Source organism: Gobius niger (genome assembly GCF_951799975.1).
Source record: "Gobius niger genome assembly, chromosome: 10".
Lineage (NCBI taxonomy): Eukaryota > Metazoa > Chordata > Actinopteri > Gobiiformes > Gobiidae > Gobius > Gobius niger.
This window is the reverse complement of record NC_136861.1, coordinates 22,992,575-23,016,701: the sequence shown is the minus strand read 5'-3', so window position 1 is coordinate 23,016,701 and position 24,127 is coordinate 22,992,575. Positions and strand designations below refer to the sequence as shown.

Here is a 24,127-nt window from a genome sequence, read left to right as displayed (position 1 = left end):
TCAGTGTTAAAGAGGAAACTCAGTAAACGGATTAAATGCTTTTGTTTTCATTTAGTAGAAACTTAAGCCACATGGATCATTTGCTGCTGTAGCTTTAAGAAACAGCTGTTGAAATAAAATAACACTAAAGGGAAATGTGTGGATCATTTGGATTTATTTTTCTCCTTAAATGTCTTTGTTTGGACACTATGTTGTTGTTGGACACTAGGGGGCGACATGCACTTTTGTTTGGCCTGCACTCCACCAATAACTTTAAAGAAGAAGAAAAACAGCTGTTGGTGATGTCACTTCCTTTTCCCTGTTTAAGGACTTTTAACGGATTGTTCAAAATGCTGCTGAAGCTCTAGTTCACTAACTGCATAGAGGTCAAACAGTCGACCCCATGAAAGGTTAAGGAGCTAGTTGCTAGTGTTAGTGCTTAGAGGCTACAATTTGATGGTTTCAGACGCAGCCTGGGCAAATGCTGTTGAAGCTCTAGTCCCCAACTGCATAGTGATCTAACAGTTGACCTTACCACGTCGTAAGGGTTAGGAGCGAAGATCAGGGCATAGAAGCGGCGCATTTGAGGTGTTGGATGTACCCAAGGGGAAATCAAGGGTCTAAATACACTAGGAACAGGAAACAGGTGAAACACTTTAGGGCGGGGCAGGCAACTAACACAAGGGAAACAAAGCAAGGACACAAAGACAGAACTGACATGTCAAAATAAAACACAAAGAACATGGACACTGTAACAAGAACACTCAACAACAACCAAGGGGGAAAAGAATGTGAACCGTTACAATTATCATTTTGTTTAAGCTTTGAAAAAACGGTTACTGTAGTGAAGGTAATGCTGAAAGTGTCGTTCAGGCGCAGTTGTCATGAAGTATAAACAATTAACATAGAAAGTAAATAAATAGAGCCTTCAATAGATCCCCAGCAGCTCCCTTTGACCTCAGCCGACAAGCGGTACCCCCTGGTTCACCGCATCATTGTGAGCTTGATTAAATCTGTTCCACCAAAACAAACACGTCCCCTGTAACACAACCCCCTCGGCGTTGACTTCTCTTTCTTGGCTACTGTTTCTAACTTTATACGACTCTGCGTTGTTAATTCCAGCGTTCTGTTTTTGTGATTATTTACCTAAAGTAACAAGCATAATCAGGCGTGTGCGTGTAAGATCCTTGTGATTTGAGCCGGGCTGCTGGGGGCGCGCGAGGATAAGGCCAAAGTGGGAGCAGCGGTTTACTCAGGGTGAAAAGTCCCACAGCTGACATGCTCATGCCTCAGGTTCAAAGCATGAACAAGAATACTCTTTTTTTTTTTTTTTTGTACATCCCCGGACAGTACCCAAAGCCAAATCTGCCCTACCGTGTACATTTCAAACTTGCATTTTGTTCTTGGCGAATTTCGGGGGGTGTGTGAAAGTTCTATTATTATTATTATTGCAAGGCTATTGTTTGTGGTTGTGTTTTGCTGCTGTTGCAAGTTACTTAAAAATGTGGCGGAGACAATAGCATGATTATTACTGTAGGCATTTGAACTTTAGTGAGAACTTGTGCACACACAGTTATCTCTCACAGCGCTGCCGGCGAGCATAAAGAATTTATTTATAACTGGACTTGATATGATGCTGTTTCAGCCTTATTTTGATGGAAAGTTATACAACCACATAAAATACAAGCACAGAAAAGCTACATTTAGAATTTTTATTATTTCTCTTTTCTTTTTTTTTAGCATTTTTATTGTAGGACTGTCTGTATTACAAAAATCAAACAATAAACATAAACCTCTTACCACTCCATTTAACCGATGTCTCCAGTTCAGCTTTACCAAAATCTTAAAGCCTTTCGATGCATATATGCCAGTGTAACACCTCATTTGAAAGCTAAGACTTGCATAACTGATTGAAACTTTTTGTCACCTTTTCGCCGTGTTTTTATCGGGGTTATTTTGTCACGGTTTTGTCACGTTTTTAGTCACTCTTTTGTGGCTTTTATGCTGCTTTTTCATCACTCTTTAGGCATGTTTTGTGTCACATTTTCACCTCCATTTTCCTTTCTTTTTTTTTAAAGAAGCTTTTAGATTTGGGCCAAACTGGAGAAAATGTGCTCGGTTCATGTGGAGGTTACGATTAATTTTTGGGCTGATGTTATATCCTTATTAAAAATATGCCTGATGTAGCTTTGTTTGGGTTTATTTTATTGTGCACGTTTCAATAACAGAGCAGAAGACCTCGTTTTCCGGTAGCTCATGATTTCCGAAGTTTCATGTTCTGCTTGTCGGTCACTGGAGCAGAGAAAGAAGTCTGTCCTCTTTTGCCGGTATGCACTTCTACATACCGTATAACTTATAGGGGTATTTTCCAGATGCATACATTATCTTACGTTGTGCTACAAAAAAAAGATGAATTTATCATTTAGTTATCAAGACAGGGGCTAAACAGTGAGTGCAAGCTGGAAAATTGTGTATAGCTTTTTTGTTTTGTAATTTACAGGTTTCAATTTCATTAGGGCCTCACATCTTATTTGTAAATTAGAGAATGTTGCTCGCACAGGCCACTCGTTTTACACATGAGCAAGCACTCGGTAAATTACCCCACAAAGATGTTCAGAGCAGGTGTAAAAGCCTGAATAGAGCACATCATGGGACCTGTAAAGTAAGTAAGTAAAGTAAAGCATAGCATAATCTAGCACCTTCCCTCAACAGAATCTAAGCCTAAAGTAAAAGCCAGGCCTTTGTCAGATTTTGATGCTAAGTTTACCCTCTCTCATGCTCCATCCCTGGCAGAGCAGCAGGGATCCTCCCGCTCCCGTTTGGCTGCACTGCTCTCCCCAGACATTATCAGCCTTCACTGGATGCACATGGTTTTGTTATGCAACAACACATTTGGAATTCAAAGGCTTTTTTGAAGATTGCTCTATTGGCCCGTTTGCAGCCCAAGTCATGTAATTATGTGCATGAAAAAGATAAAGCCCAAGAACGTAGAAGTCTTTTTGATCATTTCTTGATGACGTTCCTTGGTATTACTGCTTGGGCAGTCTTGAAACGTTGCAAAATACAACAGTAAAACTAAGTTGGAGCCTTTTGGTGATCTGCCCCCAAATGATTAACTTTTTTATTGTGTTCTTTTTGTAGCATTTTGAGCCACTGTGAGGATTTTTGTCTAATTATATTCTCCGACGTCCAAAGAAAAGAAGCAATGGACAGACTACGCAGTTTGATGCCCACGTTCTTGATTTGTTTTGTGTGTCTTTTTCATTAAACTGCGTGTAGTTGAAGCATATTTTCTCGTCTTTCTGTTGCTGACACTGCTTTCCCTTTAGTATTAGACCAAAGTAATACAGAGTGACAGCCAGGTAGGGTAACATTATTGTAGCTTCAGTTTTATTGGTAACTACCTCATAAGGAGCGCAGAGAGGGAGGCGAGCTGCTCTTTTGTATCCAAGCAACGGCAGAAATGGTCCTTGATTATGATGATGTTATACTGTATGGTATGTGAGGGAGTCATAATAGCATGGTGCAAAGTTGGTTTTGTGCCATTCGGCGCCAAGCCGCTGACCAAGAGGATCAGTTTCTGTTGTTGACAGTGAATATTATGTTTGTACTGGCCGCCTTGGAGTTTTCTACTGAGGATTGTATCATCATCAAATCAGAAGAAAGGTGCATCTGAGACAAAGCCTTGACAATACTGGACGACTCTGCCCTCTAGTGGGAGAAGTAATAAATGTGTCAGGCTCTCTCACTCTTTATCACTCTAGTCCAGTGGTTCTCAACCTGGGGGTCGCGATCAGATAAAAAATATGACACTATTTAAGATATTATTTGTACTTTATTGTAGCATGTGTGTGTGCTATTTTATCAGTGTCATGATTTGATCTTATTTATTTTTATAAATGTGTTTAGCCATTTGTTTTTTTTCCCTGTCTTGTAAGAATTATATAGACCAGTGGTTCTCAACCTTTTGGAGTCACGACCCCCAATATTACAGTTAAAGGGATTTGTGGACCCCCCCCATGAGAAATAGGCACATTAGTCTACATAATTCTTAAAAAACAAAGAAAATTCATCATATTACGTACAAATAATGGCACTCTGGTAAAATAGCACACACATGCTACAATAAAATATTAGGTTATATGCTAATAAAAATACGTATATTTTATCTACATGATCTGATGACCTGATCTGATTATTATTCATTTCACATCCAGTGGTGGTCAGCTATTATTGTAGCCACAGCTGCCCGGGGGTAGACTGACAAAAGTCAGGCTTTCAATCTGCGCCATCGGTCGCCCGGACCACCACCATCCACTCACTCACAGCATTTACACAGACAGGGTGGGAGACATCAAGGACACAGTCAGTTTTTAACATACATTAGGAAAGTAATGCAACGACATATGGGTGAAATTACAAAACATGTAATAAAATCTTTAAAAATATTGTTGAATTTTGTAGAAATAGACAATGTGCAACACTGTTCACATTGTGCTGCACAGACAAAATTGCAAATTGAGAATGAAATACAAGCTAGACCTATAAAAAGTAAGGCAGAACTCTTTCTATTTTACACACACAATCCCTGCATAATATCCTCAAACATAACTTTATATAAACCTAAATTCTTTTCTCGTATTCTCTGCTCATGTTTAATTACAAGGAGATAGGATGTGTTTGTTTTGAAAGAGAAAGGTTTCCTTTGGCCATTTACTGTAGATGGCAAAAATTGCTTACAATAAACATGATGAAGTCGCTTGGCCTTTGGGTTTTAAACATCATTATCCCGTGTAGACAGCGTTTTTTCATAACGAGACGACCTTATTGCCAACCCTAAACTGATTAAAACTTGTTATTGTAGCTGAACTGCCACCTCTCCCCTGAGCCCTGGAATATTAATGTGTGGCTATAAAAGTGTATTTTGTTTAGTATAATGAGTGGGACCCATTCACACTAACTGAGATATGCAGTCTCTATTCAGAACTGCGCTGGTTTTCTTGAAAATATGCAGCGCTTTGAGTTGGAGCAGAGAAATACAGTTTCTAACCTGACCCTGCTCGGCCTCTTTTCATCTGTCACCGCACTGTCAAGTCCAGACTCGCTGTAGATAGATGAAATCCCTCCTCCTTTCATTTTTCTGTCACAATAAATAATCTTATGACGTCCACAGCTCAGATAGAGAGCATAAGTCAATGTTACTGTAGGTTACACCAAGTACCAACGAAATGTGTGTGCATTACGAGTTTTATCAGAAATATTGCAATATTTTGATACACATTTTTTTACTTATAATGATGATTAAAGAAATATCGTTTAATCGTAATGTAATGATGCTGCTGATTGTTCCCGTCGCTGTTCATTATTTACTTTGTCCATGAGAGCGTTGACTGACAGGTGTTTGTTTGCGCTCTTCAGTGCGGCGCCACTGGCCATTTCGTTGTATCCCGTCGCCATGGTGAAGGTAGCATTCGCGCTCCACCCGTTGCTTGGCTCTTGTTGCTATGAGACGGCACTCTTATGCTCCATGTGTCAGTTACTGCACGGGGGGAAAACATGGCTCCCTCCTGCACACTGGCTGCTCACTGACCGCCTGAGCACGGATAAACAACAGATGCAACTCCCAACAAGACCGGCGTCACCTTATTATTACGTCAGATACGTCTTTTGTGACCAAAGTGTGTCACCCACCGCCAGGACAACGTGCCAGGAGGTGCCAATGTTCCCGAAAGTATGAACCTGCAGGCCGGAGCGCTGTAATAACTGGACTGCTGCAGATGATCATGAATTTATTAAATCTAAGTGCCAGTAGCGTCGAAAAAGTTTCAGTTTCAACAGGTTTCCTCATTATAAAGCTATTTCAATACAATAATAAGCCGTCACACATGAACAAAAAAAAGAAAGATTGAAGTTTGTATAAAGCTCTTACACATACACAAAGTATTGAATTTAATGTGATGTTTATTATCATTCAACAGTTCATATTCAGTACTTCTGGAGTGAACATTAAAGCAGTACTAAGTAACTTGTTTACCTTAATAAATCCTTTTCGTAGTCCTTCTGGGGGTAATACAAATATTAATGCTATGATTGGGGGGGTCTTTCATCTCCCCTAACAGGCTAACGGGCAAAGCTAACTACGAGCTACTGCCACATAAACAGTATTTACAGCCAAGTTTGAGTGGAAAAAAGAATTTCCATTGTCTAATTGGATGTACAATATCCCTCACTCCCTTTGTCTTTTCTGTCAGCGTAGTATTTACTCTCACTGACAATTAATGAGTAAAAAAACGTGGCGTGTAGTTCGCACAGCCCCAATGCTAACAGTCCGGGCCTCATTAGTACGAGACTTCTAAATGTTTTCTTAAGAAAACCAGCCTGGTTTCTTTAATTGTACGTAACCCAGCATTATCACAGGAGGAATATCTAGCTGTAGAAAGCTTAGGAAAATTAAAAACTAGTCTTTAAAGTTGTTTTTAGCGTGCAGTGCATTCCAATAGGAGACTAGCAGCTATATGGAGGAACTGCAGCAATGGCTGGATCTCCGTTGTCTGGACCTCCATGTTTAAAACATCATGGTCCTCGTCAATGAGGTCTTCGTCTTTTGGAGCATCGTTTGGGACTCTGAAGCAGCAGAGGTGCTGCAGTCACCCTGGTCATCAGACTGGAGCATTTCAGTGTGATCCTCCTCAAGTTGAGCATCTGTATCTGTGTCTTGGGGCTCTGCCATAGACTCCTGTGTATCTGGTACTTCAGAAGCTTGCTTGTTTGCCTGCTTTTTTGCTCTTTTCTTTCCTTTGTAGTTGCTGGGAGTTTCATCCTGGGCTCAGCAAAACTGGATTCTGTTAGCAAGAAGGCTAAGTCCATTAGCCTGCTCAATGTTTTTTTGCATGTCCTTCTAGACTTTTTTATTTTATTACTGGTTTATGTTTCACGTTGCACAATTGCTCAAAAAAATAAATAGAACCTATTCTTATTTTGATTATTATGTGTTCCTTATTGTAATATAATTAGGTTAAAACAACTATGTTCATTATACCACACTCGATTGTTTCTATTGAAGGCGTAGCAGCTTTCATTTGTAGGTATATTGTTTATGCTCATTTTGATCCGAAACATGACTTTTGTTGACAAACTGGTTAAGAGTAAGGGTTTGGGATTTAGATAGAGCAGTCTTCTTTGAGTGCTCTGTTCTTGTCCTAACACAGAAATGTTCCTATCTTGAAAATGAGGGGCTTAAATCTGTAGTCCTAGATCTGCGGTGGGCTCCAGTCTGTAGACACACTTATCGCTAAGTACTGACCTCACGGCACCTTTTGTGAAAAAGCAGCTCTGCCAATGTGAAATGGGGACACTGTGATACCTTTAAATTAAAATGATAAAATAAAAGAGAGGTCAAGCGTCAAGCACCAGTGTCAACGAGACTGACTGCATTGATTATCCTACACTGAAGTACAAAGTACAAAACTTACGTACTTTATTGTACCTTTGTGGTGGGGCTTGTACTTTTTTTTTTATTAGGTTTCGCTCTGACAGATGACTACAATAACTAAGATTCTAAGAACTGATTATTTATGTCCAAGCAACTAAGAACACACCAAATGTCATATCTATTAATGCTACTATTCCCTATTAACACGTTCTTTGTTTTATTTAAAAAATACCATATGGTGTGACAATGAACCAAGAGATTCATCACACTTCCTGACCGTTTCTGTTTTTTATTTCTGAAGAAGCTTGTAATGACTCACCAGCATCAAAACAAGAAGCTATTTTACCATCTGTGTCTGATCTTTCTGCCGCTCTCTCCTCTTCTTTTTTAGTCGGTGAGGCCAGAAACCTGATTCCCATGGACCCCAACGGTTTGTCAGACCCATATGTCAAACTCAAACTGATCCCGGATCCGAAGAATGAGACCAAACAGAAGACCAGGACCATCCGCTCCTCGCTCAACCCCACCTGGAACGAGTCCTTCACCTTGTGAGCCCTGCGCGGATGCACATATAATCACATGTTTGAACAAAACATTTACTTTCATTAATGCATAATTCTGTGGTTAGCGCTCGTGCTTCACAGCTAGAAGGTCCCGGGTTCGATTCCCACCTGGCGGGGGTATTTCTGTGTGGAGTTTGCATGTTCTCCCTGTGTCTGCGTAGGTTTCCTCCGGATACTCGGGTTTCCCCTACCACTAAAAACATGTAGGGGCCAGGACTCCTCTGAAAAAGAGATTCTTAATCTCAGTGAGACTTTCCTGGTTTAATAAAGGTCAAATAAATAAATAAAATTGACTTCACAAGAAATGAAGCGGCCAAATAAATAGATTTTTGATTCAGCTTCATGTTCACCAAACCACTTTGTGCATATCTCTATTCATGCTTTTATGCAGTCCCTTTCAGAGAAGTTGGACTCAGGGGTAAAGAGTACTATGAAAAGTGCTGTCATTAAGACTTTAATGAATCGTACATTACCTTAAATCATTCCGAGAAATTTGGAGAGTGTATAGTGTAAATGAACACTTCTGTACTGAAAGGTGAAGCATTTTCCTCTTTAAAGTGCATATGACAGGTTTTAATGCTTTTAAAATATGACTTATTTAGAAGGACAACATCAGTTGCAAGTTCATCAGTTGCATAATTATCGTTTTATTTCAGTGAAGCAGCAGTTTTAATGAAGACATTTTGGGTAGAAGAGTTATTTTTATTTGAATTTTTAAGCTGCTGACAGGAAGTGACATAGATAAAGGTAAAGGTCCATAGCGATTTGACTCATTAATTTCCCATTGTCTTAACATTGTTGGCATGGCAACAGTTTAAAATTGCTTGCCTTCATCTATGTCACTTCCTGTCAGTGTCCAATAAGGAAGTGAAACTATAAACAAAAAAAGCTGGGTACAATCTTTAGCAAAATATTATTATGTTTTGGCAAAACTGTCTAATGTGTCATATGCACTATTTCCAATTATATAAAAAAATATATTATCAGTGTTTTTGCTTTCAAGCTGATGCTAAATTAAGTGGAGTCTTGCAGGAAGCGGTATGTCGTGAATTAGCGACACACGGTGATAAGGGGTTGAACATGACCCATATGATTTATTTTATTACAAGTTTAGTTTTAAGATTTTTTCTGTACATATATTATTTAATCTTATTATTACTATATCTTTGAACAACTGTGAAGCTCTCCCTTGTCATAATTTAGAATCAAACTCATTTGTGTGTTTGTGCAGCAAGCTGAAGGCCTCGGACAAAGACCGGCGCCTGTCCATCGAGGTGTGGGACTGGGACCGCACCACAAGGAATGACTTCATGGGCTCCATGTCGTTTGGAGTCTCAGAGCTCATCAAGGCTCCCACATGTGGATGGTCAGTGCCGATCAATTTCAACTGCATTTTCAACCCTAACAAACAATAGACCATCTGTGCTGCTCATCATGATATTTGCTCCAATCCCTTGTAATAGTCATGTTGTAATTTTTGTATTCTGTGTTTGCCCCGTCCTTCAGCCAGTGCCTCAAGGCAAACCGTCTCATATCTGTGGGAGAAGTACATGTTCTCCTCATGAGTCCTGCTGTAGAGTTGTACAGAGAGGCAGGAGACTCTGGATGTCTAGTATTATTGGTCGTTAGAGTATTGATCATTCAAGTCTCGTTGCGCCTCCACAGAAGGAGGTTTAAAAAGTATCCTCAAGAATGCCATTAAGGCTTGTATGAAACAACTTGGCCAAGGAGCATTAATAAGTGGGGAGGATAAGGCGTCTGTGAGGCAACGTTGTGCCAAAGGAGGTGCATACACAACGCTAAGACATAGATGGAGTTTTTCATAGAGAATGACAATAATGGGCAGCATGAGAGGTGTCCTTGTAAGGCTGTGCAAGGGCTAGAAAAGTCTCTAACAATATCCAGATCTTGAGCTAGGTTCATGGTCAGAAGTACTTAGCTCCTGACCATGACGTCAGTAGTACTTAGTTCGAGAGTGTGGTTAAAGTCCAGTCATTTCCAGTCTGTTGTGAAGTTCAATACACTAATGATATAGTTACAAACCTTTTATCAAATTGGCACTGGACTTCAATATGGCTTATCGTGAATGTATAGCGTCTCCATGGAGAAAAGGAGTAGCAGTTTGATAGTAATAGGTTCCTCTCAGACTCATTCATAAACACACCGTTCAGGATTTTCCAAAGCCATGTTTCCGCTGCCACTTAAAGTCTAAACACAGCCTGAGGGTCATCTGAGGGAAAGACAGATCTCGAGACAAAGCAGGCGTGGAAATAAAAGTAGAGTTCATTTTAATGCCATTATGGTTTAGTTTATGTTTATGAAACTTGAAAAAAAACCAAAAGACTTTAACAGTGCCATAGAAATTTGACATTTTGGTCCAGAGACAAACATTAACCGCCACATGTCCAAATATCTGAAATAACAACAACTCCACTAGTCATGTGAATCCCAGAAAAATAATGTGGTTTTGTAGACACAAGCTTTATACATACAATACAGTGGTGAACATAGCCTAGTAGTTTTGTTTTGTTTTTTTCAGGTACAAGTTGCTGAACCAGGAAGAGGGTGAATACTACAACGTCCCCATCCCAGAGGTTGATGATGTTAACTTTGAACTGCGACAGAAATTCGAGGTGAGGGTTTTCAAGATTTCAAGCACTAAATGTTATTCTCCACAGTCACCTATTATATATTATTGACAGTCCGACGTATTCGCCTCCTCTGTCACCATGGTAACCTGCTTGCCACTTGTACTTTTCACCACCGTCCTGCTGAATTTGCACATTTATCAGGAAATTATTTTAGGCCGCCTTCTACATGTTATTAACAAGTGAGCTGAATGCAAACTTAGACTCTGATAACATTTGTTCCTGTGTGATTCATAATTCACTTTAAGCTGTAAACTTAAAAACGCACCACAGCATATTATCTTACATAAACTGCCTGACCAAAAAAATAAATCACCACAGAAAAGGTCACATGCTGTAATACTGCATCGTTGGACCGCCTTTAGCTTCCGATTTATTTGACGGAGACCTGTGTTGAAATGGTTTAGTAAATAATTTCTGTATATGTAGCGGTCATTTTATCACTCTTACAGACCAAAGCAGAAACTCTTGGTTTTGATTTTCGGTGTACTGCTCCCTCTAGTGTCCATTCATCTGTATTCTTTTGCATGTCTGTATCACTTATTGTTTCCCAACAACAGTTCTCCAACACCATATCTGTCAAAAACAACCTATTCAGAGCAGATCGAGGCTGCGCCATCATTTAGGCCTGCTTTGTTTTTGTCAATACTCCAATACCACTGTTATCTCTCCGCAGACTCTTTTTGTTTGAGTTTAATTTTCTCCTCATAAAGCCCCGACCTTGACTATCCTTTTGAGAGCGTTCATATAAGCTTGTCGTTGCCGTGGAAACTGGAGGGGAAAAAAGGCTGCAATGCCCCCCTCTGGCAAGAGAGATGCATTATTATATGTTCTTTATGTATGCTTTTCTTGTTTGTGTTCGTTGTAACATGTTGCTTTTTCTGAACCTGTTCCAGTAAGAAGCAAACACACGTTCACTAAATAACCCTCTAATGATTAATGTTTTCTTTTTCTAGGCTTGCCAGTTAAATATCCACTATCTAAAGGTAGCCCCTGCCTGCTCTGTCCCCTCTTCCAACGCTATGAGCTTGCATCTCACTTTAGATAAGGATTGTTTGTGGATCTCTGTCGTCGGACTTCCGCAAATGAATCAATTTACTAACAAAAGCTTTCCGCTGCATAAGAGTCAAGCTGGCCTTGAGACATACCACAGCTGTTTCCCGATTGATTTACATTACTGTAGACAGTAGACGAACAGTGAATGAAAAGTTGATCACATTCACACATATAACAAGACTAATCCTGCATCTGATCGATGTCATTTTGCTGTATATATATATATATATATGTGCAATGACAAATTAAGCACTTAAAGAGATATTTCCGGATTTTTGACATAGGGCCTCATTTCCTAGTTATCCAGAGAGTTGTTGATTTCTGGAGATTTTTTTATTTTTTATTTCATGCAGTCCTTATATTTGAAGAGTTTAGTGGTGCTAGGCTAGTGCTAGGCTCATGCTAGGCTAGGGCATGTCTATGGTAACCAGTAGCCTGCTTTAAAACCTCTTCAAAATCATCGGGCAGTCCTCCAAACTTTGCCATATCTGATTTATATAAAGCTCCTTTGTGAATTCCACGTCTAGTAATGCCGGCCGCAGGTAAACAAACTACTGTAGATCCGGTAACCTAGCAGATCACTCCGCCGCTGCGTAGCTTACAACCAGGAAGCTGATGCCGCTCAAACATAAGTTCTTTTAAATGCAAAATGGTTATATATCAAAAAATATTCAGTCAACACAGACATTTATATCAGTAAATGATTTGCCTCAGGTGCACCTTGCTTGGGTCAGACTGTTTTTAATGCAGGCTACTAGTTACCATAGACATGCACTAGCAAAGCACTAGCCTAGCACTAGCCTAGCACCACTAAACTCTTCAAATATAAGGGCTGCATGAATTCAAACATAAAATAAAATCTACAGAAATCAACACCACTCTGGATAACTAGGAAATGAGGCCCTATGTCAAAAATCCTGAAATAACCTTTAACCTTTACCGCATGCTTCTGTGAATGAAGTTAGGGTCATGTTGAAGTACACTGCCTGACCAAAAAAAAGTCATCGCAAATAAAACGGTCACATGCACTTAACTTGTGAGCCCGCCGTTAGCTTTGATTACAGCACGCATTCGCTGTGGCATTGTTTCAAAAAGCTTCTGCAATGTCAAAAGATCCTCTGTTGCATTTATTCTTCACCAAGATCTTGTATCGATGATGAGAGAGTGTGACCGCTGCGCAAAGTCTTCTCCAGCACATCCCAAAGATTATCAATGGGGTTAAGATCTGGACTCCGTGTATTAATATTATGTCTCCTGAGCCACTCTTTCACAATGCGAGCCCGATGAATCCTGGCATTGTCATCTTGGAATATGCCCATGCCATCAGGGAAGAAGAAATCCATTGAATAACCTGGTCATTCAGGATGTTGGGGTAGTCAGCTGATCCCATTCTTTGGCCACATAGTGTTGCTGAACCTGAACCTAGACCGGACCAACAGCAGCAACCCCAGGATCATAATAGTTTGATCCAGGTGGACACTCTTTTTTTTTTTTTGTCGGGCAGTGTAGTTCACCAAAAAAATGGCTTATTATAACCACTAATTACCATCAGCGGGGTAGTGCAGCTTCTCCTGGTAACAACTCTTGAAAAATAGGTTTAATCAGGAAGGCACATATTTTCTGTACAATTTACTTACATTTTACCCAGATTGAAGAGAGGTTTGGCAGCATAATGATGGCATAGAAATCTTAGGGAAAATGTTTCTTAGATGGTAGGAGATAAGCTCCACACATGCACTGCCCTTTCCCCACACAAGATGGCGATGTTGTTAGTAAATTCATGAGTTTCTCTCTCACCACTGCACTGCTAAACTGGCTGAAGTGTGGTCCCTCCTCTATAGTCTGGACTCTGGACTATAGAAGGCCTTTTGGACATGATGCATGGACACTATCATCTTAACTAATTCTGAATTAACACAGAAACGCTTCCCCCTGCACATGCCACATCTGGACACCGAGTGGCACTGTTGCATTGTATCACAAGACTGGTGCAATGTGGATCTTATACTTCACTCACATTAACTTTCTTGCATTTATGTTTTCATTTTGACACCATGACAGCAGCTGATCTAATATGCTCATTCATTCAGGGGCCATACAATGACATTTCTCTTCAGTTCACCAAGTTATGCATCTCCATATTCAAATGTGTAACTATTATGCAAGTTTTTGATGCCTAGTGTAGTATGGTCATATTGATATGGTCTCCTTGGCAACGGCTTTTGGTGTCCTGCCAGCTAAAGGTTCCTGGAGCAGACTGAGACAGCAATGATGGGTGCTGGCGAGGCCCTAATTGCCCTTTAGTGCGTGTCTCCTGGCAGGCCTGTCATTTTAGCTGCAGGGATGCTCGGCTGACGGCTGCCCCCCCCCCCCGCCACTGACAGTCGGCCCGAAAAATAGAAATGAAAAGAAGGTTGCCCGGTATGAATGGCAACAGGTCCATAATACATTGCCATTTACACTGATGGAGCCTCAATGTTCTTTATGTATTCAGTCAACCAATAGGTGAGCCTTCTAAACAGTAGTCCTCAGAGCTGGACTGGGACTACAAAAAGCCACGAAGCAATAAACAACCGACATACAGCCCAGCTTTGGTAAAACATAATTATTTGAGCTCTAAAAGTAAAACAAGTTGTGTCTCCATGAGTTGAATAATGCAAAATATTATAAAAGAACCAAAAAAATCAATTCAGTGTATTTTTGTTATCATAGAAAGCCAAGCTCGGCCACGGTAAGAAAGTGATCACACCGTCCGACCATCGGCGCTTCAGCTTCCCCTCTGGCAACATGGACCGGGTCAGACTCAGTGACTTCAACTTCCTGGCTCTCCTCGGAAAAGGCAGCTTTGGCAAGGTCTGGAAAACAATGCAGTTTACTTTAACACACACCAACAGCATGGTAATAGGATAGAAATAGCATGGTACCGGAAAAAAAGATGAATATTTGCTTCATCATATAGTCCTAATGTTGCACATGACATTGCCGTCTTTAGGTGATGTTGGCTGAGATGAAGTCAACCGAGGAGCTGTACGCGATCAAGATCCTAAAGAAAGACGTGGTGATCCAGGACGATGACGTGGAATGCACGATGGTGGAGAAGCGCGTGTTGGCCCAAAGAGACAAGCCGGCTTTCCTCACACAGCTACACTCCTGCTTCCAGACGGTGGTGTGTACTTTCTCGCACACAACCATTTTCATCATTTTATACAATGGTGCATTCATCATCGTTTCAGCTGTAGCTCTCGTCTGTGCGCGCCATCATCACCATCATCGATCATTCCGTCTCTCCACCTGCAGTTATTACTTGCCTTACAAATCACAGAGCAGAGACCACCTTTGAATGCAAAGACACTCATATTAGAGATGACGTAGGCCGTGGACACACACAGGGTGACTCAAGGAATACTTCGTAAAAGTATAGGGTGCGTTTTTCAAACATGTGAAGCTCAATTTATTTTATCAGAAATATCTAAAGGTATTTGTGGCTATTAAGCCCTTGACCTGGCTGTATCAGCAAAATTAAACTTATTTCTGTGGGACTGGACGTTATGTTCTTACAATTATATTTCTCCGATCGGACAGTCTGACTGTCCCTCTGCAATCTGTGTGGCTCGACTGTAGGTTTGGGGAGAATGCTCTCACAGACCTTCAGGATGATGTAGGCAGGATGTGCCAGTGAGAGTATCGCTCTGGGCACAGGCTGTGGGGGCTGAGTTAGGGGGCGTTTGGTTGTTGGAACAGCTGGTAGAGGCTGGGGTGGCTTTTGTTGGTAAAGCAGCAGAGGGGCAGATCCTTAGTGGTTTTGGGTGTAGTGTTTTGTACTGATTTTTGATGATATATCTATGTTCTTACCATGTTCAGAAGAAGAACTTAGACCTTGATTTCACCAGTACTATTAACAATAGGAATTTTACCTGTACGTCATCACCTCTATTAAATATTATGAGCCATGAAAAGTTTGAATGTGATAATATATCCTTCAGTACATTTAGTAACTCTCTCTGCTGACATTCTGCTTACATTGACAAATGCCAACATATTATACACAATACTCTTATTTTTTTCCAGGACCGACTTTACTTTGTCATGGAGTACATCAACGGAGGCGACCTCATGTATCACATCCAGCGCATGGGCAAATTTAAAGAGCCACAGGCAGTGTAAGGACAATGTGCTTTATACACACCAGAAGATCAGAGGCACTCATGCGTAGGTCCTTTACTCTGAACACTGGGACATTTCCCAACCAAACCAATAACAATGGACAGCTTTGTTTTTGGAATCTAGTCCAATAAACATTTCAACGTTTCAAAAACAATTTTCTTTTCTGTTAATTGTGGTGCAGATCCTTGTTGAAAATGCATCAGTAGCCTTGAGCTTTTTCCTTTACGTTCAAATGGTTGATTTGTATTGTAAATAGTAGGCTTAGCATGCAAAGGGTAAACATGGTGACGCATTTTATTATAAAAAAAATTTCCTCTGCAGATTTTACGCAGCAGAGATTGCTGTTGGGCTATTTTTCCTGCACCGAAGAGGAATCATTTACAGGTTTGTATAAATGTGTGAATGACTAATGACTGGACTGGCAAACAGGGTTAGGGTTAGTTCTTTCTCATCATTAATTAGGCAAAATGTTTCTGATAAGTTGAGTAAACCGTCTATGAGGTCGGTTCGTCTGGATAGAGAAACATATTTGACATGGGCGTTTTTTAATGTGCTACTCAAGTCTTTTAGTTATGTGAGTTTGGCTTGTTCACCTTTGTGTCTCAGATGTTCTGGGGACAAACATTACACTTTGTTTCAATCACCACTTCCCCTAAGGCTTTTTATATGCCCTACACTTGACATCCTGACTTTATTTTGAGATGGATGTAAGCGTCACTGCTGAATGTCAAATCCGTGACTCTGCGATGGTTAATGATAGCTGGGATACCTGAAGCCGTGTGACAAGACAAACTGCACCGCGTGACCTCGTGAATCATGTTAAACTTGTGCTTTGCCGCAGGGACCTGAAGTTGGACAACGTGATGCTGGACTCCGAAGGCCACATTAAAATCGCGGACTTTGGCATGTGCAAAGAAAACATGTACGAAGGCATGAACACGCGCACTTTCTGCGGCACACCGGACTACATCGCTCCCGAGGTGACACACATCATCTACGATTTCTTTTACGTTGTGTCAAAGTATATTTCCTCTGACAAAGATGGACAGCAGACACATTTGTGCTACTCTGACCTTTCGTGTCTGGAGATGTTTAATCGCGAGTCATATTGATAAGTCGTATCCTAGGATCCAAAGTTATTGCTAAATTGCACTGTATCTGTCTCCTTTTCTGATATGTGTCGGCAGCAAAGCGTCTAATTGCTCTTTAGTGAACTGTAAGCGTTTGAAAAGTGCAGCTGCGCTTTCTCTCGCTGCCGGATTGTCTTCGTGTTCGAGAGTGTGTGTGTGTGTGTCTGTGTGGGGGCGTAACAAGTGGGAAGGCAAATTGGCTGGTAGCGAAAAGATCCCTTTGTTTTCGCAACTCGAAATAGACCGTTCTATTTGGTAGCGGTGGTTTTGAGTTTCCAATATATATCGCTGCCGCTCTTTTCATTATCTCAACAGAAGATTAAATGCACTGGCAAAAGTTTCAAGATAATTTTTTACACTAACATGATTTTCATTGCATTCTGTGGTCCTTAGATAATTGCATACCAGCCCTACGGGAAGTCAGTGGACTGGTGGGCTTATGGAGTTCTCCTGTACGAGATGCTTGCGGGACAGGTGACTGGTTCATTTGATACAGTTTCGTTTGCAGACACACATGTATAAGAACAGTACAGTACACCCACCAATTTCTAAAAAATAAAGAAACTTCATGTAAAAATCCTAAAATGTCCCATAGTGCCGGGTACTGTTGCACTTTTTTGTTTATACCAGTAGTTTAACGATATTTGGTTTTCGATACCGATATTTTTATGCTAAGTTATTTGTCATGTATAACCATCAAACAGATTAATAATGTTAATTATATCTTTTTCTTCCATTTAACACTTTTACATTTGTATCATTGTTTCACCTCAAACTAATTTAGTTTGAGGTGAAACAAGAAACTTCCTTTAACGACAAAAGAGCAGAAATAAACACTTTTGACATTTTTTCTTATTTTTTTCCCCAATTTTACATTTTTTTCCACGTTTTTTCAAAATCTTTCCGATTTTTTTCCCCCCTTTTTTTTCAAATTTTTTCTGGTTCTTTCTCTTTTTTTGTTTTTTTAACTTTTTCATATTTTTCCCCAATTGTTCCCTTTTTTCTGAACCTTTCCCATTTTTTTTCTTCCCAATTTTCCCACTTTTTTTCAATTTGTGTATCACTTCTTTTCTTTTAACTTGTGACACTTTTTTCTCACCCACCCCAATTCCGTCCCCATTTTTGAGCAGCATTAGAACTTGAATATAAAGATTTAAATATTTCTTTCGGTACCTGTTTTCGACTTTTTTTTTTGATACCAGTAGTACCAAAACTTTTTTTTTAATACCATACTGGTATCATTCAAGGCTACCCAGCACTAATCTCAACTATAATCCCTATTTCTCACAACCTCTGTCCCTCTTCAGCCTCCGTTTGACGGGGAAGATGAGGACGAGCTCTTCCAGTCCATCATGGAGCACAACGTTTCATATCCCAAATCCTTATCTAAAGAAGCGGTGTCCATCTGCAAAGGAGTAAGTGCCGCTCCATTCACTGCCTTGTGATGTTGAACTATATTTAAACCCTTCATCCTATTTATGATTTTCATTATGTTGGATATAGTTGTGCCGCTTTGTTCGCCGCAGAGAGCGTCTGGTGGAGTCTATTTTCAGACACACCTGCCTCTGTTTTCCCACCTGGGCCTTAACAATATTATCACATAGACGCGGTGTCATGCATCTCTATTATTATTTACCTGCGAGGAAATGAGTTTTCATTCTCAGTTTTCACACCAGAGTAGATTCAATTAGGATGCAAGCCTGAGTCATAGAAAAGCAAACATGACTCCCTGAGCATGTTGGGATTCACTGTCACAAAACATCTTATTAACAACTTCAAAAGAGACTGGTCTTTTACCATCGGAAAAAAGAATTGAAAAGTTTGGAAACCTCTGAACTGACTTTGTTTTTAAGCCTTAGTGAAACATTTTTAGCTCCACCGTCTGTGAAATTGTTGTTAAGCTTGTTGTGTGTCCTGTCATGTCTCAGCTCATGACCAAGCATCCATCGAAGCGCCTGGGCTGTGGACCGGAGGGGGAGCGGGACATCAGGGAGCAGGCCTTCTTCAGACGCATCGACTGGGATCGTCTCGCCAACCGAGAGGTCCAACCCCCCTTCAAACCCAAAGTGGTGAGCATTTAGTTGGCAGATGCGCAAAGTTTACTGTGTTGTGTGTGTTTGGAAAAAAGGTTGAAATCTATTGAACTGTTAAAGTCATCCCCCGACTACTATTTAGACCATTTTGATATATTTATTGTTTATTTCCCTAACTTTATATAATGAGCTTTAGCTCCCAAAAACAAAAGGACAATTGATTGTTTTTCCCAGTAATGAATAGTTCACTCAATGACTAAATTAAATTCCCTGTGAAACCTTAAGTCTGATGTTACCAAACTAACCCCATTTTTAAAGCAGTACTAAGTAACTCATGCCCCTAGAGGCCATAAACGCCACTGCAGGTGTCGTAGCATGTTGCAGTTTTTTATGCATTAATAATCCTTGACAGTAAATACTACGCTGACAGAAAGGACAAAGGTAGAGAGTGATATTGTACATCCAGTTACACAATGGAGATAATTTTTTTCACTCAAACTTGGATGTAAATACTTTTTAAGTGGCACTAGTCTGGCCCACAGTTAGCTTTATCCATTAGCATGTTAGCTTCTTCTTCTTGATTCTATAAGTGTGTATTCGTGACACCGACCCGGTGGCAGCAAAGTTGCAATTGCGGTTTTCTGGCCAGAGACACCAGGGGGAGATGAGAGACCTCCCAATCATCCCATTAACATTTGTATTACCCCCAGAGGGACTATGAAAAGGATTTATTAAGGTAAACAAGTCCTTAGTACTACTTTAACCGGCTTAAATAAAGCCATTTCCCCCCCTTATTTTGACAAGAACATACGTATTGATAGAAAACTTGTAATGTGTTTTTCTTACATTTTTGTCATTAATCTGAAGCAAAAGTTTCAGTATCTCTAATGTATATAATTATGCCTATTTTTGTGCACTATATCATCTTAAATGGATTTTCCTTTTCTTCTTTATCTATTTTAGTAAGTGGTGTTCACTGTATGGCAACCTAAGTGCTGCTTGAAGCTGCTGAATGTGTAAAACGCCACTAATGTCGCTGTAGCCCCAGCTGAAGCCACCAGCCGTTTAGCCTGACACTCCTCACACCTCTGCTTCTCCTGTCACCACTAGCCCACCTTTATTCTGTGTTGCTCGGCCACTGAGCCTCGGGCTGGTTGATTATAAATAGCCCTGTTCACCGCAGAGTTCCCTCGCTGTCCATGTTACAGCCGCAGTAATGGGTTGGCTTACATAGCGAATGTATTATTCTCCATTCATACAGAGAGGACACACTGCTAAGTGTAGACTGGTCCATTGAGTCGGCTTTGTGCACTGTGCGGTCACGCTGTACGTCATGAGTAGACTGGAGGGACACTCAGGATTCCCATCTGCAGTTGTAGTTTATACGACCAAAGCAGGTTGTGCTGTGAGGACTCCTGAGATCAGGTGTCTGCAGAGAACGCACTTTTGATGTGCATTCCTCATCCTCACTACAAACACTTTTTTTTACTTAAGGGACTATAAAAGGTGTTAATTGGGGTCCGAAGTGGTGTCATGTACAAGCTTAATATAGAAGGTGCAGTTACACGTGTGCGTTAAAAAAAGGAAAAACACGCACATCCAATCTTAATAGTATACAGGACCAAAATAGACTATGAAGATGAGAAAGAAAAAAGTCTGCACAACTAAGTAGCTCCCAGAAGAAGTGTTTATTACTCACACCGCATGTAACGTTTCGGGCCTTAATAAAATAGCCAACACTGCTACATGGCTGCAGTGTTGCTATTTATTTTATGTCAACTTCCATTTTTTACGCGACGTTATACTATGTTGGTCGTTGAACACTACTTATACCTACTTAAAACCAACTTAGGACACCCTCTGCACACATAGAAAAAATACTTGCTACTCAAGATGACGGGTACCCTAAGGTTGACATAACAAAAGCAAATTTTGCACACAATCATTTAAGCTCTCACACTAAACAAGACAGTGTGCCTGTATCTTTATATAAATTGTTAATTATGTGTAAATGCTGTAAATATTGCACTTTGATTATATATTTGTTTTTGATTGTTTCTTTTTGTTCAGACATGTGACTGGTCATGTGACTTCGCTAATCAAACACACCCTATAAGTACTGTGTGTATTTGTCGTAGTCCTTCATGTCTGAGGAAGCGTTACATGCGGCAGTTACACGTATGACCTGAGGTGGCAGTAGTGAGCATAAAATTGCCAACTTGCATCTAGCCCCTTTAAATATGAGTAATGATTATGTCTCTATTTTAATAACTATGTAGATGATTAAAATTCTACTGTTTTACTAACTGTTTTTCATCTATTAAATTTTCATTAATTTATTTATGCTACAGCCTACAGATCTCGGAAGCTGAGCACTGTAGGGCCTGGTTGGTGCTTGGATGGGAAACCGTCGGGGAACACTAGAAAGCCTGGGTGAATGTAGTGTGCGTGTGAGTCAATGGAGGGCGGAGTCTTCCCCAGGGCGGCTGTGGCTACATGTATGTGTGAAATGGTTAAGAGGCTTTGAGCATCGGGAAAAGAGCTACGCAGGACTAATGCATTATCATTATTATTGTTACTGTTATTACTACATGTCCTGGGACAATCAGCTGCATATTGTGATTGCAGATCTTGCAATTGCTGTTGTGCATATTTTGGAATGCTTTATTGTTGATGCCTTATTATCTCAATGAAATATTCTTGTTCACCAGATCATTAATTAAAACGTCCCTTGCGCAGGGTCAGGGTGATCGTGCCTCCATCTTGATGCCATCAGAGTCTTAACCATAACATCTTCACCACTCTTCCTGCCTGTGAAGTAGCTTGTTTGTGGTGCTGTGGTGTGAGATCGCCGTGCACTGGCTGCTCTTGTTGCTGCTGCGTGACTGTATATGGCACTGACGAGCGAGGTTTATTGTGCTGCTGCTGTTAGTAGAGATCAAATGTGGCACGTGCTCTGAACTCAATCCAATACGGTCTTTTATTAAAACAACATGAAGCTGCTTGAGTTACACTAAAGGGATTTTGATTGTGACAAAAGAGAAACATTGCTTTCATCATGTCTGAAACATGTCAGCCCAGAGCCACACTACAGCGATGTGCTGACCTCCACTGTGGACGCCCTTAATCTAATTACAACTTCTGCCTGGTTACACAGCGCACTTCGACATTTCCCTACACCTTCCCTCTGGGACTGTCAGCACTCTGTCTGATAAAAGCACCGACATGAAAAAGTCTGATGTTTTGAAGTTACAAGCCACAGATCAAATTAATCATTATTGTTCCTTACATTTAACAAGCGTCAAAGCCTTTTACAAAATGGTTTTGTGACTCCAAGTAAATGTTTTCTAAAGTGATTACGATGCAAAACTACATTAAAAAAATATGGTAAAACACTTTAAAAAGACTGTTATATGAATTAGGTCCACTGTAGGTGCTATGATTTAATCAGCAAGTACTTAGCTTAGTAAGAGACCTTTAACATTTACATCTGGCAATCCAAAACATAAGGCTCATTCTACTTTTTGACTAGAATATCAGCTGTAAACTTTTGCATCGAAATGAAAATTGCAATTGTTATCTGTTATAGGTTTAGCTCATAACAATCACTCCTGTTTTGTTTATTTCCAGTGTGGCAAAGGCGCTGAAAACTTTGACAAGTTCTTCACTCGTACCCAGCCCGTCCTGACCCCGCCGGACCAGCTGGTGATCGCCAACATTGACCAGAGCGAGTTTGCCGGCTTCTCCTACATCAACCCGCAGTTCCTCCATCCGTCACTGCACAGCGTGGTATGAGCAGGAAATATGAGGACTCTTCCAAAAAAAAAACTACAAATCCCAGACATCTGCCATATATTTCACATTAGCCGGCTACATAAACGTCAAAACAGCGCTGCAAATTACACGTTTCTCAACCAATTCAATCTCCTTTTAATTTAATTTAATTTAATTTAATAATTTACATGTGATCTTTTCCTGTGTATAAATGTGTCTATTGTGTTTTCACCATTTTCCTAAAGGTTGTGTAAACTGTGTAAAATGTAACATGTTTTAGCCTCGTCAGCGAGACGACACGCTTTTACAATTCTTTACAAAGACGTGTTGTCTGGTGATCGGCGTTATCTCCGTGAGTTTTAAAGGGCATGATGGATACAGACGGCACCTCTGGAATCGCCCATATATGGTCATGTTTGAAGACAGTAAAGGGGGAAAACAATTTGGAGAAATTTTTTTCTCTAATTATTCAAAAGCTACTTTAACAATTGCTGAAATATGAATATAGTTTTCTACTAAATACAGATACAAAGACATGGAGAGGAGCAAAGTGGTTCAACAGCCTATAAATACATAAATAACGGAGAATGCTAACATGATGCTGTATGTTAGCATCGGGCTAATGCTAACGGTTAGCTAACGCTAGATACAACTGCCGTTTTTTTCACTTCTACTGAACAATCTGCTGTGAGAAAATATCCATATGGGAATGATTTAGACTTGACTTAATTTATGTGTAATAAATAAGTTCATATTCCACCAGAAAATGGCTAAAAAGAGTGAAAAATTGTGTTTCTATAAAGATTCTATTTCCCCCTCGGCGAAGCCACGCCCCCTTCTATGACGAGATCTGACAGTCTGTATCTATTGGCAGCCGGATTAACCAATCAGTATGAAAACATTAAATATAATAAGAAACGTACTGAATATTACCATCTTCTGCCAAATCAACAGGTGCACTAAGACGCTATTTTGATTACATAATTATAATAATTTGGTATTTTAGAGAGTATGAGTGTGGGACGGTGGATGGAAATGACGTGCACTGCCCCGACTAAATAAACTACTAAACACAGGTGAGAAGTTCAGCAGGAAAGGCTTTTGTTGTGTTTATATTTTATTTAGTTTTTATGGATTAATCCTGGCTGACAGGAAGAGATCATTTGCAAAACCAGAAGTGCCATTGAAAAACGATAAACATTGTAGTTTCGCTTTTACATGGCAGTGGAAATTCAGGTATTTAAGTGCAAAGAATAAATAAATAAATGTCTTTTGTAATCAAACCCACTCCACCTTTCCCCATTACTCTGATAGTGAAGTGTTTCTCAACCAGGGGTATGGGGACCCT

General features: G+C 40.2%; 1 protein-coding gene across 1 annotated transcript in view; it reads left to right on the top strand.

Moving 5' to 3' along the window:
- The window catches only part of prkcab (protein kinase C, alpha, b), a 102,506-nt gene extending 79,491 nt beyond the window's left edge, over positions 1-23,015 (top strand). Inside the window, 14 exon segments of the mRNA XM_079563940.1 lie at positions 7,803-7,959; positions 9,206-9,340; positions 10,514-10,607; positions 11,579-11,608; positions 14,391-14,531; positions 14,671-14,844; positions 15,747-15,838; positions 16,164-16,226; positions 16,684-16,822; positions 17,366-17,446; positions 18,280-18,387; positions 18,901-19,041; positions 22,636-22,770; positions 22,773-23,015. Coding sequence (XP_079420066.1) covers positions 7,803-7,959; positions 9,206-9,340; positions 10,514-10,607; positions 11,579-11,608; positions 14,391-14,531; positions 14,671-14,844; positions 15,747-15,838; positions 16,164-16,226; positions 16,684-16,822; positions 17,366-17,446; positions 18,280-18,387; positions 18,901-19,041; positions 22,636-22,770; positions 22,773-22,871 — 1,589 coding nt within the window. The 3' untranslated portion in view covers positions 22,872-23,015.
- Positions 23,016-24,127: the final 1,112 nt, after the last annotated feature.